General features: G+C 35.2%; 1 protein-coding gene across 1 annotated transcript; it reads left to right on the plus strand.

Moving 5' to 3' along the window:
• Positions 1-1889: 1889 nt before the first annotated feature.
• LOC145266497 (cytochrome b-245 chaperone 1-like) lies at positions 1890-14406 on the plus strand. The gene is made up of 3 exons (XM_080122225.1): positions 1890-2026; positions 3660-3804; positions 12950-14406. The coding sequence occupies exons 1-3, from the start codon at positions 2008-2010 to the stop codon at positions 13086-13088; spliced, it is 303 nt and encodes a 100-aa protein (XP_079978351.1). The 5' UTR covers positions 1890-2007; the 3' UTR covers positions 13089-14406.
• The last annotated feature ends 318 nt before the right edge of the window (positions 14407-14724 follow it).

Consider the following 14724-nt stretch of genomic DNA (forward strand, 5'->3'; position numbering starts at 1 on the left):
TCCTGTGGAAGGTAGTGAAATTGGTTTTAGTGTTGCCGCATGGCCAAGCTAGTATTGAATGTGGTTTCTCGGAGAACAAAGATATCCTTTCCTGTAACATGGGAGAGGATACTGTGAAGGCATTTAGGACTGTCTATGATGGGGTGAAGCACATGAAATGTGAATTTCATGACATCCCAGTCAGCAAGGAATTGCTCAAATCCTACAAGCAGTCATAGCAGAGGTATTCTGCCTTTTCGGAGGACCAGAAAAAGCCAAAAAAAATAGTGAGGCTGAAAGTAGTATACAAAAATTGCTTTCTGAATTAAAGGAATGTCAGAAGAAGGAAAAGAGGCTACAGTCAGAGGCATCAGTATTGTTAGACAAGGCAGACAATCTTTGTGCAGAAGCTGAAAAAAGCTACAAGTGGAATCTGATCATAGAAGCAAATGCATTAAGAGCTAAAGGAAAACAGAAAGGAAGCAGATGAGGCTCCAAAAGTAGATGTAATTGTTTTGAGAGTATGTTTTGAGGACTAAAAGAAACTCTGGGATATAATTTTTTATTTAAATTAAGGAAACACTTTTAAAAGAGCAAATATTAGTTTATTACTGTTTCCATACCGAAAGCAAAGAGTTCCAAAAATGGGAGATAACTGAATACAATTACAGTTAAATTACTTTAATGCAAAGAGTATAATTGAATTTAATTGATTTAAGACCTAGACACTGTTTTTATTATTCCTCATCATCATCTATGGCAACACTTCAAAGGCCATAAATGACTAAGTCCTCTCTGATTCTCTCTCCTCTGATCTTGAACATGTGGTACAATGGGGAAAGAGGTGACTGGCTAATTTTCATGCATCTAAAAGTAAGCTTCTATTTTTACATCATCAACGCTCTGATCCCCATCTGGCATCAATTGAAATGAATGGCTCTCGTCTTGGAGAGGCTCCATGTTTTGACAAGCTTCTGGGTGTGACCTTTACTCCTGATCTGAAATGGAGCACATACATCAAATCCATTGCCAAGGTCACTGGAAAAATAGTGGAATCATTCTACCACTCCAGTAAATATCTCACTGCTGATGCAATTCTCTACCTGTGTAAGAACCAAGTACGTCCAAGGATGGAGTACTGTTGCCATTCATAGCTTTGTGGCAGACAACCTTTTCCCTTTCCTGCAACCTCTTTCCTACAGAAGAGACATTGCAAGCCAGTCTCTGCTTTATCGTCTGAGATCCAATCTATATCCCCCTCCCCCACTCACCAAACTTTCATGAAAAACACTCGTCTAACTGAAAACACTATCAATAATTCCCCCCACTCTTTATCTGTGCCTAAACGTAAACATAGATTCCATGAACAAAGCTTCTTTCTTAGAATTGCACGCCTGTGCAACTCTTTCGTTTTCCTGCTGACTACAATATGCTTGTCTTCAAGTTCAACATAAACAAATTCTTGATGAGCCATTCTCATTAAGTAATCCAGTTTACCAAATTTCCACTTCTAACGATTACTACGATATTGTCCCATTGACTACTGTACACTTATTAACCCTTATCCTCGAGTGGGCTTCGGGCCTTGATAATTGGTGACTCTTTTGTAAAAAAAATCATAATCATCGGTTTAATGTCCGTTTTGTATGCTGACATGTGTTAGATATTTACTTCTCAGTGAACCTATCTCTGACCAGGTCTTTATTTATCCCTCTTTTTGTCAAGTTCATCCTTATCATTTCCTTTTATGTTTTACCTTACTCTTTCTTTATGTTCTATTCCTTTCAGTTAATAAATTATTATTTTTGTTGGGTTTTTTTTATAGTACTTAAGTGTTAGCCATAAAAATTGGTTTGTAAAGGGAAGTAACTTATATATTACCTCCCTTGATGGGAAAAGTTTTATTTTGTTTTGTATTGTTTTGAATTCTTTTTGTTTTGTTTTTCTTGACAGGAATGTATTTTTGACAAAGTCAAAGGACAAGTCACAATCCAAAAGAAAAGTTTATTGCAAAAGTTTCTGCCACTAATGATGAAACAATCTGTGGGTAAGTTCTTTTTTTTTTCATAAAAAAATTTTTCCTTTGTGTCATTAACAGATTTTTCTTCTTACTACAGGGTGACCCCCCCCCCCCCAAAACGGGCCTCAACTCTAATTAGGCCCCGTTTCTTAGTGTTTTGTCCGAATGAAATGAAACTTTGGTCATAACTAGTTTATTATATTCAAAACATCACATCAATAGGTGTATCAGAATTTTTGTAGGAATTTTTGAGAGTCCTAACACGAAACTGCAAATAAAATATAAAAAAAACTCGTAATTTCTCTTTTAAAAGTGAGTTGTTTATTTTCTTTATGGATTATACTTCCAAAATAAACTAATAAAGTTGTTTTAAAAGTAATAGAAATATTTTTTTTTATTTAAAAAAAAAAACATTAATGAAATTAAATGAATTTTACAAGCTCAGTATTTTTCAATTTTTAAACTTTAAAAATCTATCAACATTTTTCTATTGATTCAATTTTTATGACATTTTCAGAGTCAATGTGAAATTTTATGCTCTTTCCAATAAACTGAATATAATATTTTAGACAAACGTTTTTTTTTAATTCACGCCCCCCCCCATTTTCAAGTGTTTATTAAAAAGTAAATAATTAATTTACTCACCAAAGTGTTATATATCACAAATTGAAGATGAAAGATCAATAAATAATATATTCAAATTTAAAACAAAAAAAAAATAAGTGTTTTTTAGAAATTTACCTGTAAAGTCCGAAGTTTAAAACCTTTTTTTTTTTTTTTAAAAAAAACACGTTGTTTGTTTGTTTATTTGTTTGGTTTTTTTAATAAAACCTTGGTCCTTGCTCCTTTAATTGAAAAAAAAAAATTAGAGCCTGAATTACATTTTTCGAGGAGTTATAAGCTTGGAAAGACGTGGTGGAATTATTCAATATTTTCCACGAAATTTCTGACACACCTATCACATCAAAACACTAGGGTCTTTGGCCTTTTTTTCTCCGTTGATTGTAAAATGCTCAGAAAAACAATTGAATGTCCTCTGTTTTTTTGGGGGGGTCACCCTGTACTTCAAAATTAGGTTACTATTTTCGGTGACAGGTGATTTATTTTTATTTATATGTTTTCAAATTTGATGTTGTATATCTCTATGCATTTATAATACTTTTACTACTACTACTACTACTACTACTAATTATAATGATGATGATGATGATGATAATGATGATGAAAAAATATATAATGGATCAAAATTAAAACATCTAAAACTGGTAAGTTTAAAAAAAAAAACAAAGGAAAAACAAAACATAAATCAATAAAGAAGCAAAAAGAAAAAATGTCTCATTATGATAATAAATTAAAGTTGTCTTAAATCCATTCAATCCATAGTTGTAGTTTGAATACTCCAAATAATACTAATTTTTATAGGTAATTACATTTGACAAAAACAAAACCAATCCAGTAGTCAAATATAGTCAGAAATCTAAATCAGGTTTTTTTTTTTTTTTTAACTTGAGAATCTTTGTCAAACTTAGAATTCCATATAGATGTCCAATTTCAACATAAGTTTTCTAAGTTTCAAAAGATGCACCCGAAGAAGGTCAGAGGTTGAATAAAAACTAACGAAAATAAATGTGCATATAATCATTTCTTTCATCTTTTTTAGTTGTGGCAAATCTTGATAATATCATAGATGTGAGAGTGGAAGAAAAAGAGTTGAAATATTTGGGTAAAGGGTGGCAGGTTGTCCTACACCTCCATACGGGTGCCATCCTTGGGATCACAGAATCTTTTACAATGGAAAATATATTGTAAGTATATTCTTACTTTTCTAATTAAAATTGAACAAGGATTTTTATTGCGTGCACATTTTATTGCAATGGGTTGTGGTTTTTATTGATTTCTTCTCATCGTTGTACTCCTTCTCTCTGACCTCTGTTCTCTCTGAAGTGCCTCAGGGGGTCTATCTATTGCGGGGCCAAATGTTGGCGACAATCGACTCTACAACTAAAAGATGACACAGGCAAGAAAAAGATGAAAAAAACGACAATGGCAAAGAAGAGATGACAAACGCAGCAGGTACCGTCGTGAACGAATATAAATCCGTTCAGGTTTATTTTTGTTAAAGAAACCGAATAGTGGTAGGAGGTCTCAGGCTGAGGATTGAAATCCAGCTGGTGCTGGAATGAGCACGGCTGCGAGGTCGTCACTAGTGGCTACAGGAAACATGTGCTGTCTTGAGAAGCTGGACTGCTGGGAATCAGATGTGTCGACGGTGAATGGTCACTGCTGCTTCGGCCATTGTCGGGGAGGTAGTCAAAACAGTTCTGCATGGACATGACTGCTGCTGAATTGGGTTGGGCCACTGACGGAGGGATCCTTGTTGCCTGATGAGCCGGGCTGGTCTGCCTCTGGTTGGAATAACTCGATGTATTTATACTCGTCCAGCGGACGTAGTTAGACATCATGATTTTGCAGCATTGATCATCGTTTTTCGTTCTTGATTTGTGTTTGTTTTTGTTTCTTTAAAGTGCTGTAGGGAGTCATCTGTTTAAGGTTTATATTCGTATGTCATATCAAATTGAAGCTGGGAAAGTTGTGAGCATTATTCTAGCAGGAATCGTGCTATTCAGAGTTCCACGGAAAAATTATTCATATCAAAGTACTTGTCAAAAGGGCCGTTGACTGTGGTTTTTACGTTTTGGATGGGGATCCTTTTTTGATGAGCGATTTCTTTTGGTTAAAACCGCAACACATCTTTAGACCATTATTATACCTGATATTCATAAACGACCTCCCTGATAAACTGTGTTTGAGATGGGTATATTTGCTGATGATACAATGGGCTATTATAGGCAAGAGGGAAAAACGGGTATACATATATCAAAGTCAATGGCAGAATCCTTAGAAAACAACTTCTAATCCATGGTAGAATGGCGCTGTAAATGGATAGTAACATTTACTGCTACTAAGACTAAACTTCTTTTCTTTAACAATTACAAGAAAACCTTTTCAATCACCGCTAACCATAACACCCTATCTGAGAATGTTTTTTGGTTTAACATTCACAGGTAACAATGAACTGGAACAAATACATAGAGGACATTGCAAAGCTGCTACAAAGAAGGTGGGCTCCCTCTGCTGTACTAGAAAATTACTCACAGATGCATCTCTACTAAATCACAATTAACCCCTGCATGGAGTATTGTTGCCACAACTGTGCTAATTCATCTATCACTAGTCTATCCCTCTTGGGCAGAGTCCAAAAAAGAGTCTCCAATCTAATAGGTCCCATACTGTCAACTAAGCTTCAATTTCTGTCTCATCACTGCAGTGTTTCATCGTTGTGACTGTTTTACAAGTGTTGTAATAGAATGGGCTCTGATAAACTCATCGCACTTGTACCCCCTCGATGTATATATCCCCCGACAAACCCTTTTAGCAACGAAAACTCATTCCTTCAGTGTAGAGGTCTCTAGATGCCAGAAAGGCTTCTACTCTAATAGATTCTTCTTTTGAACTGCTAGACTTTGGAATTTCCTCCCTGTTTCCTGCTTCTTTGACTGTACTGACATGCAGACGTTTAAATATAATATAAACCAACATCTCGTTCTTCTCTTTGCATCATCCCCAATAAACATGGTCCCAAATAATGAATCCTTACATCCAAGTGGTAATATGCCTTCTTTGGAGTGAACATGAGTAAAAAAACAAAAATCCATTGTTTTAGTATTTCAACATTTCAGAACTCACATACACTTATGATAAAGGAATTGAGAACATGAGCAGGTGCTTGTTTACTTTGGCAATCATTTAAATCAGCACATTTCAGGTGTAAACATTATTATATACTCACAAGGCATGGTAAAATTTGTATATTTTCCAATATTACAAATTATATCCAGTAAAAAAATAATTACAAGTAAAAATAGAATTTATTGAGTTTTATCGTATGTTTTAATGTGGAAGAGTTGTGCAACTAATTCATATGACAAACTGACTTATCTCCCTTGACTTAAATTGATTTTAAATCAAAAGTCTGCCATTTTTTTAACCAAACATAATTGGGATTATTTTTTTGTTATGACTAGTGGTGAGATGATTAATCCGATTCAGAATCGTTAATTGTAAGAATCGTGTATTTTGAGTGGAATCGGAATTGCATCGTTAAAAAAAAATAACTTAGATTTACGATTCTTTCATTACGATTCTCTTATATTTTTAAGTTGAACTGTTTGTTTGAAGTGAGATTTTTCCGTCACATACATAGGTGCTGTCTGTCTGTTTCAAAACTTCGAGGCCATGATTAGAGTGAAGCTGAGAAACATAGGTTCCGCTGACGAGCCTCGTTCTGACATTCGGAAAATTTAGGTTAACAACCGGTGAAGCTACCGAAAAGTAACCCTTTTGAACAAAGATGGATATAAACAATATTTTTCAAATCAATTTCTTAATTTTACTTAAAAACAAAATGTAAACATATATAAACAAAATATTTTAGAAAATAATTTCTTAATTTAAAATAAAAATTGATTGTAAAGAATTTTTTTTTGAATAATTATTGAAAAATATTGCAAAGTGTTTACATAGCTGGTTCTTTGGGATAATAGGGGCGCCTGAAACCTCCCTTCCAAAACAAAAAAAGCTTTAGTGTTTTTACTATTTTAAAGTGCATTTTTTAAAAAAAAATTTTTTTAGTTTTAAACACAAGTAGTGGCTAGTTAGAATAAATGTATTGTAATGTTTTTATTGGGGTTGAAAAACTTTTTCAGCCGCCATATTACTGATAAGACACTTCACTATGCCCATTCACACAGGAATGTATCATGTTACCAAAGGCGGTGAAATGGCAGAAAATAGTCCCAAGGTCTAGGGGTTCATACCATGCAAACGGTAAATTTGCGGCAGGTTTGATTATTAGATTCGTTGTCAGCGACCTCAAATACCCTTAAAAAAACAAATTAGATCAATGTTCTGTTGTAGCGTAAGGTAACATTTACCAAACCAATTTATTTCGATTTAAAAATTAAAATCATTGTTAAAAATATGTTTAAAAAGTCAAATAAATAAATAGGAATAATTTCAGACGATTGGATATAAAAGGCTAAAAATTTAATCAAAGATTTAGTTATTTTTAAATTTCATTTAGAAATAAGAATATTCTAGAAAGTGGAATAAAAATCAGTTAACGATTGAAGCTGCAAAAAAAAAATGTTAAATTTTAAAGAGTTATCGAAGATAAAGAGAAAATAAAACAAAAAAATGAATATCAAAAGATAAAAAAACTTGAAATTTGATGTTATTGTATTTTTGTTGAATTAATCATGACTTTTTTTTTTCCTTTTTTTTTTTACACATTGGTCACCACTTATCAAGGCCCGGAAGCCACTCAGGGATAAGGGTTATTGCAAGTACAGTGCGTTAGTGTGGAGATTTGATGAAGTGTTTACTTAAGGGGGCGGTTCATTAGGAATTTGTTAACGTTTTACTTTTTCTTTATATTTTTTAATATATAAAATAACTCCTGAAATTGATTGTTATTAATTTCATGGTGCATGTTTCATTCATGGTTAAAATATTTGTTTAGACTTTTATCTTCAATGAAAGAAATTTTATGAAAAAAATCAAATCGTTTTTGAGATTTCCTTAGTGGTATTTCTACTTTTTTGCTGCACCAAATTTTTTTGCTACTTTCGATTATATAATGGTATATTTCAAAACAACAATTCCATGGGAATCGGAATCGTATTTGGTATCAGAATCATTAACCAACATTTTCCTGGAATCGGAAAAAATTTAGGAATCGTCCCAACACTAATTATGACGGTTATATGCAAATACGGAATTGTGTGCGAAATGACATCACAGTAAGGAAAAAGATTATAAAAGAGAGAGACAGAGAGAGCACGTTTGTGATGTGGGTGACATCACAGTCATAACGAGAAGTCACGCATGGCAGGAGAATGAGGAAATAAACGTCGTGGTTACAAAGAGTTAATTGATTACTTGTCCTATGTTTCTTGCGACGTACGCTGCATACAACGTGTGGGTCCCGATTGTCTATATGTTACAGATCTTCTACTGGAGCATTTTTCATAATTTTTGGAATTCATACTAATTTTGCCAGCACATGTAAGTACATAATAATGTTTTCACCTGAAATGTGTTGGTTTAAAAGATCACTAATGTAAACAAGCACCCAAAAGCGTTTTACTTATACTATTCTACATTCCAATTTTTTGTATCTTTGGCTTCATTCTTTGTCTCTTTGAATTATCATTCAACAAATCCTTCATCATTCACTGATGACGGTTTCTGTTTTCTATATCTTCCAGTTACCACATTTAGAACCTGTGTGTCAAGTTAAACAAAATCTGATTTGAAACTGATTCAAGAGTTTCAGAACTGTTTTGAAATAATAATTTTTTTGGTCTGACATGCATAAGTTTGAAATAGCATTTTTTTTAATCTAACACAGTGATTTTTTTTTTGAGGGGGGGGGTCTGACACATACAAAGTTGAAATTGCATTTTTCCCCAAAATCTGTCTTTCTTTTCTTTTTTCTTGGCCACTCAACCATTCTAAACTGTTCTAAAAATTCTTTGACCTCAACTTCGACTTTGTCACATCGTTATTTTTTTAATTTTTTTAATTTTTTTGTTTGATTGATTATTTCACCTTGTATGCAGAGAGTGATTATTTAACAGCTAGAAGCTGGCTTGGGATGAATGGATGAATACAAACAGTGTTGAATATTAAACTGCTAAGGCAAAGAATTTGTTTTGGCTGGGACTGCAAAAGAATGAATTTGCTTTTACTGTGACTGCTAAGGGAACAAATTTTCTCTGGCTGGGACTGCTAAGACAACAAATTTGTTTTTATTGTGTGACAAAATACTCCTTTTTCGATGTCTCAGACTGGAATGGCTAAAGGAATGAATTTGCTTTTGCTGGAACTGTTATAATAAATTTGTTCTGGCCAGGATTGTTGAAGCGATGAATTTAGTCTGATTGGAACTGCAAAGGATATGAATTTGCTTTTTTTTTTGCTTTTTTTTTTTTTTACACAGTGATCACCACTTATTAAGGCCCGGAAGCCACTCAGGGATAAGGGTTATTGCAAGTACATTACGTTAGTGTGGAGATTTGATGAAGTGTTTACTTAAGGTGGCGGTTCATTAGGAACGTTAACGTTGGACTTGAACACATCCAAGTTGTAGTCCGGTGGGAAGCAGGCAGACGGAACAGTTCCACAGGCGTGCAGTTCTAAGAAAGAAGCTTTGTTCATAGAATCCGCGTTTTGATTTAGGCACAGATAAAGAGTGGGGGGAAACTTTTGACAGTGGATTCAGCTAGACAGGTGTTTTTCGCGAAAGATTGGCGAGGGTGGACCAGAGATTGGAGTTCAGACGAGCACCTGCCATGGAAATAACGATAAAACAAGGATAGGCTCGCAACGTCTCTTCTGTGGGAGAGAGGTTGCAGGGTAGAGAAAAGGGCATCCCCCACTAAGCCGCAAAGTCTATTTTGTACTATGTCAAGGCAGAATAGGCTGTTTTTAGCAGCTCCTGCCCAGATATGGCAACAGTATTCCATCCTTGGACGTACTTGGCTTTTATATAGATAGAGAATTGCATCAGTAGTGAGATATCTTCTGGAGCGGTAGAAGGATCCCACCATCTTTCCAGCGACCTTGGCAACAGACTTGATGTATGTGTTCCATTTCAGATCAGGAGTAAAGGTCAAACCCAGAAGCTTGTCAAAACATGGGGCCTCACCCAGATGAGAGCCATCCATCACAATTGATGCCAGCTGGGGATCAGAGCGTTGATGATGTAAGGATAGGAGTTTGGTTTTGGATGCATTAAAGGTAACCAGCCACATCTTCCCCCACTGAACCACGCGCTCGAGATCAGAGGAGAGAGAATCAGAGAGAACTTTGTCATTTACAGCCTTTGATGTGTTGCCGTAGATGGTCGTGTCATCAGCATAGATGTCAACGAATGATTTAAGTATGTGTTTAGGGAGGCAATTGATGTAGATCAGGAAGAGAGTTGGACCCAGGATTGACTCCTGAGGGACTCCAGCATTTATATTGCAGGCCTCCGATTTTTGTCCATCTACCACTACTCTTATGAGCCTATCGGAGAGAAATGATTTAATGATTGAGAAAACATTTCCAGTTATACCGTAGCTGGAAATCTTGTGAAGTAGACCCTTATGCCATACCTTGTCAAAGGCCTTTGATATGTCAAGAGCAATTGCCCTAGAAAGGAAGCCTTTGTCAAGAGATTCACTAATCCTGTGGGATATAACCGTCAGCACATCTGCGGTAGATCTTGCAGAGCGGAAACCATATTGTGTGTCACTAAGAAGGTTATTCCTGCTGAGGTGGTTGACTATTTCTCTATTTAATATGGATTCCAGCAACTTACTCATAACACACAGGAGACTTATAGGTCTGTACTGAGAGGGAGATGATTTATCACCTGAATTCTTAAATACAGGGCAAACTGATGAGGTCTTCCAGGGAGTCGGAAAGCACTTTTCCTTAAGGCAGAGCTTAAATAGTTTCGTAAGTATGGGAGCAAGTTCTGGTTGAAGCTTTTTTAACACTATAATTGGTATGCCATCAGGGCCAGTTGCTTTACTGGAATCTAGGTTCTTGATTAGCTTGGGGACCTCATGCACGGATATTTGTATGTTACCTAGCTTGTTCTGTGTTATAGGAGGAAATATGGGGAGTTGATGGCCTTCGTCGCGTAGGGTAGAATAAGCTGCAAAGTTCTTTGCAAATAGTTTGGCCTTGTCTGACGCTGACGAGATGACCTCTGGTCCATTGATAATGGTTGGGATAGAACGCACACTTCTGTTCAGGATCCTATTTGTTATTTGCCGAAACTGGTGGGATCCAAGCCGCTGATCAGCTACCTTGGATTTAACAGACTGGGCATATAGCTCTCTTGCATTTTTTATTACTCTTTTACAGTGGTTGCTGGCAGTCCTGAAAGCAGCTTTAGTCTCAGTGCATCTATTACGTTGGTAGCTATGGAAAAAGTGATTTCTGTGCGCGATAGCAGCAGCACTTTCTGGGGAGAACCATGGCTGGCTGTTAGGCTTTTGTTGGAATTTTTTAGATGGTATGAATTGGTCTATGCCTACAATTAACCATTCGGTCAGATCTGATATTATAGAGGACAATTCCTTTTTAAACATGGAGTGCAGAGGTAAATCAGATATGAATATACGGAAGCTATCCCAGTCAGCCATAGAGTATCGGTATACAGTACGGTGGAGGGGTACGTCTGAGGGCTTCTTACATTTTGTTTTTATCTTAACTGATACGACGGAGTGGTCGGAGGATCCTAGAGGAGAATGAACGGAACATGAACATAGCTCAGGGGAAGTTGAGAGAAAAAGGTCTAAGAGGCTTTCATATTGACCGGGTGTATCGGGCACACAGGTGGGTTTGCGAACAATCAGAGTGAGGTCATAAGCAATGGCAAAATCATGACAAAACCTCCCCTCATCATCTGTCTTATTTGAATGGGTCAGCCATTCCACGTTATGGACGTTGAAGTCACCACAGATGTGGATGTTAGCCGAGGGATGTGAAGACAGTATGTGGTCTATTTTCTCAGATATGCTCTTAAAGATAGTAACTCCGCTGTTGTGGGGCCTATAGAGGGCAAATATAAATGCAGTGGTGTTAGTAAGTGCAACCCTGAAGCACATATAGGGTAAATTAGGATCTTCTCTAGAGATATCTCTGCCACACGGGAAGCCATCCTTAATGTAGGCACATATTCCATGCCCATGGCGATCTTGGGTGTCAGATTTAGCTGTTAAATTAGAGTATCCGTTAATTATGAACTCATCTAAGGAAGTGGTCGGCCCTATTCCTGTTTCACTTAGAAATAATATGTCCGGTTTCGTCTCCTGTAATTGGGTTTCAACCTCTGGAAGGTTGGAACATAGACCCCTGATGTTGGAGAAGGAGACCTGGTAGTAGGGGTCTACGTTGGAAGATGGGGTTCTAGGTTTAATCGAGTTTTTATTCTGGAGATATTTCATGTTGAGGTTTTGGGATTTGTGGAATAGGTCGGCATACTTGGTTAGAGCAGTACAGAGGGGGAAAGTAAGAGAGAAAAAAACAGGAAAATTTTTTTTTTTTTTTTGTAGCACACGAAAAGGTAAAGCTGTAACAATTACCCACTAGTATGGCATCGAGATGCCCCACCAGAGACTACTGCATGGTCCTGATCCACTCACCAAATGGCAATACAGCAGTCCCAGTACTTTGCGCCTGCTGATAGGACAGCCTCCTTAGTGGTTAATCCAAGGTTCGGGTCCCTGACTATCAGGCGGATAACGTCAGCCCAGACAAAACGTTTACCTCCAGCACCCTTACTAGTGACATGGCCACAAGGACAGACAGAGTCAGAAAAATTTCCGACATCTAAGACTACTGGTCACCAAGTACTACCGACCTTTAAGCAGTTTTTTCTTTACCCTTTGTCAGAAAAATCACTCATTGAATGAGGACTGAATGACAAAATAGGAGAAGCGAGAGTTACTGGAGCTGCCGATAACACATCCACTGTATTATCTACTCTCCATTAGATTTTGCTGGGATTGCTAAAGCAACAAATTTGCTCTGCCTGGAATTGTTAAAGCCACAAATTTTCTCTGACTTGAATTGCTATGGCGACAAATTTTCTCTAGTTGGAACTGATGAGATGAATTTATTTTTGCTTTAGCTGGGGTTGCTAAGGCAATGAATTTGCTCTAGCTGGAAAAACAACAAATTTTCTCTAGCTGGGGCTGCTAAGGTGGCAAATTTTCTTTGACTTACCTTGATAATAACTATTTTATCAAAAATATTGCCCGTTTGTTATTTTCTTTCTGTTATAAACGTTTCATTTTTAATTTGAGTTTTGTTTATTCATTCATCTAGTCACCACTCCACAATTGCCAATGTAATCCAGAGATTTTTGGAGCCCTACATCTCACAGACATCTCAAGATGATGATGATGATTATCTTGGTGACAGCTCTTCCTCCGAGGAAGACAATTTTGAACAGATCAACCACTAAGATTTGCTTTCTGACCCTCCATCTTACATGAAATCACCTCCTCTAAACAGTTTTTCTGATATTTGAAATGAAATCCTTTTAAAGTCTACACTGAAATATTTTTTTTAAATCAATGCTGTTTACTTTTAGTTCAACACATATTTCTCTGGTTTATCATTGTTTTTATGAGTATTTTCATTAAACTGGTATTTTTTTTTTTTTTTTTTTGTACGGAAGGGAATGTTGTAAAGTTACAATGGATTAGTGATGCCATGTGGTTGTTGGAATGCTGTTTCAGAAAATGTTTATATTGTATCATTCAAACACGATAATGTTTGAATATATGGTTAAGTGGCAGTTTTAGTCATTTAGAACTGTTTAAAGCTTCACCGTTCACTAATTTTTCAACCAACTTTCAAACAATTATTACAGTTTATAGATCACCTTCTCAACTATATTGTGAAAAAATTTTTTTTAATTTTCGTTCTTTAAAACAAAAGTTATGATGAATTTACTGGTGTTCAAAATCGTAAAAAAAAACGTAAAGAGGTGAGCCACTTTTTTTATGACTGGTTTCCATAGCAACTACATCGCTTCAGCGACTAGTGTTGCTATCAATTCACTGTTCTCGTGAAAAGAGAAGTAACAAGTGAAACAGAATGAAAGAATTAAAGGGAGATAATTTGGGGGGGGGTATTGAAAGCAGATGAGTGCCGTACATTGTTATTACATATGTGTATGTTATGTTTATGAGGGCAAAAAAATAAGACTGAAATTAAAAAAGAACAAGTGAATTTACTGGAAGCCTAGAAAAATCATGGATTACAATAGAAAAATGTGAGCATGAAAAGTAATATAGTTAAGCTTAAACATGGAAAAGTAAAGGACTAGTTGTTAAAACTGGAAAAGGACAAGATATTCTAGTAAAAAATATAATAAATTTATAACTTAAAATATTGCAGCATTAAGAATTTTTTTTTTTTTAATTCAATTTAACATTATATAATCAATTTTTAATGCTGCAATATTTTAAGTTATAAATTTATATTTTTTACTTGAATATCTTGTCCTTTTCTTTCCAGTTTTAACAACTAGTCCTTTACTTTTCCATGTTTAAGCTTAACCATATTACTTTTCAAGTTCTGAGCTTGAATATATTCTACTGATGAGTACATATTAAAACCTACATTTTCTATTTAAAAATTAGGCACTTCTGCATGACAGTGACATATTAGCAACAGAAACGAGTTATCAACCCTTGTTCTTTGAAAGAGAAATGACATCTAGCAGCCATTATGTGAACCTCAAATATAAACAAATGTTTACGATAACACAAAAATATATAACGAAATAACCCAAAAATATATGAAAATCGAAACATTTATTGAATAAAAAATGTATCAAAATATAATTTTAATGTATTAATATAATTTCTTTTCAGTGAGTGATTTAATGTATCAAAATATAATTTTAGTTTGTCGATGTAGCAAAATAGAATTTTAAAAACATAAAACATTTATAGGGTTAAGAATAATTCTTTTTTACAGAAAAATTGTTTGTTTTTTTCACAATAAGATTGTACAAGCATATTTAAAATTTAAAAACATGAAACATTTATAGAAGCTTAAGAATATTTTTTTTTTGTACAAAGATATTT

Source organism: Euprymna scolopes, chromosome 41 (genome assembly GCF_053919585.1).
Source record: "Euprymna scolopes isolate OS-2025 chromosome 41, ASM5391958v1, whole genome shotgun sequence".
Classification (NCBI taxonomy): domain Eukaryota; kingdom Metazoa; phylum Mollusca; class Cephalopoda; order Sepiida; family Sepiolidae; genus Euprymna; species Euprymna scolopes.

Coding starts and splice junctions, on each gene's coding strand:
- LOC145266497 (XM_080122225.1), top strand. Junction 3,805..12,949: donor TTTACAATGGAAAATATATT/GTAAGTATATTC, acceptor TCATTCATCTAG/TCACCACTCCACAATTGCCA.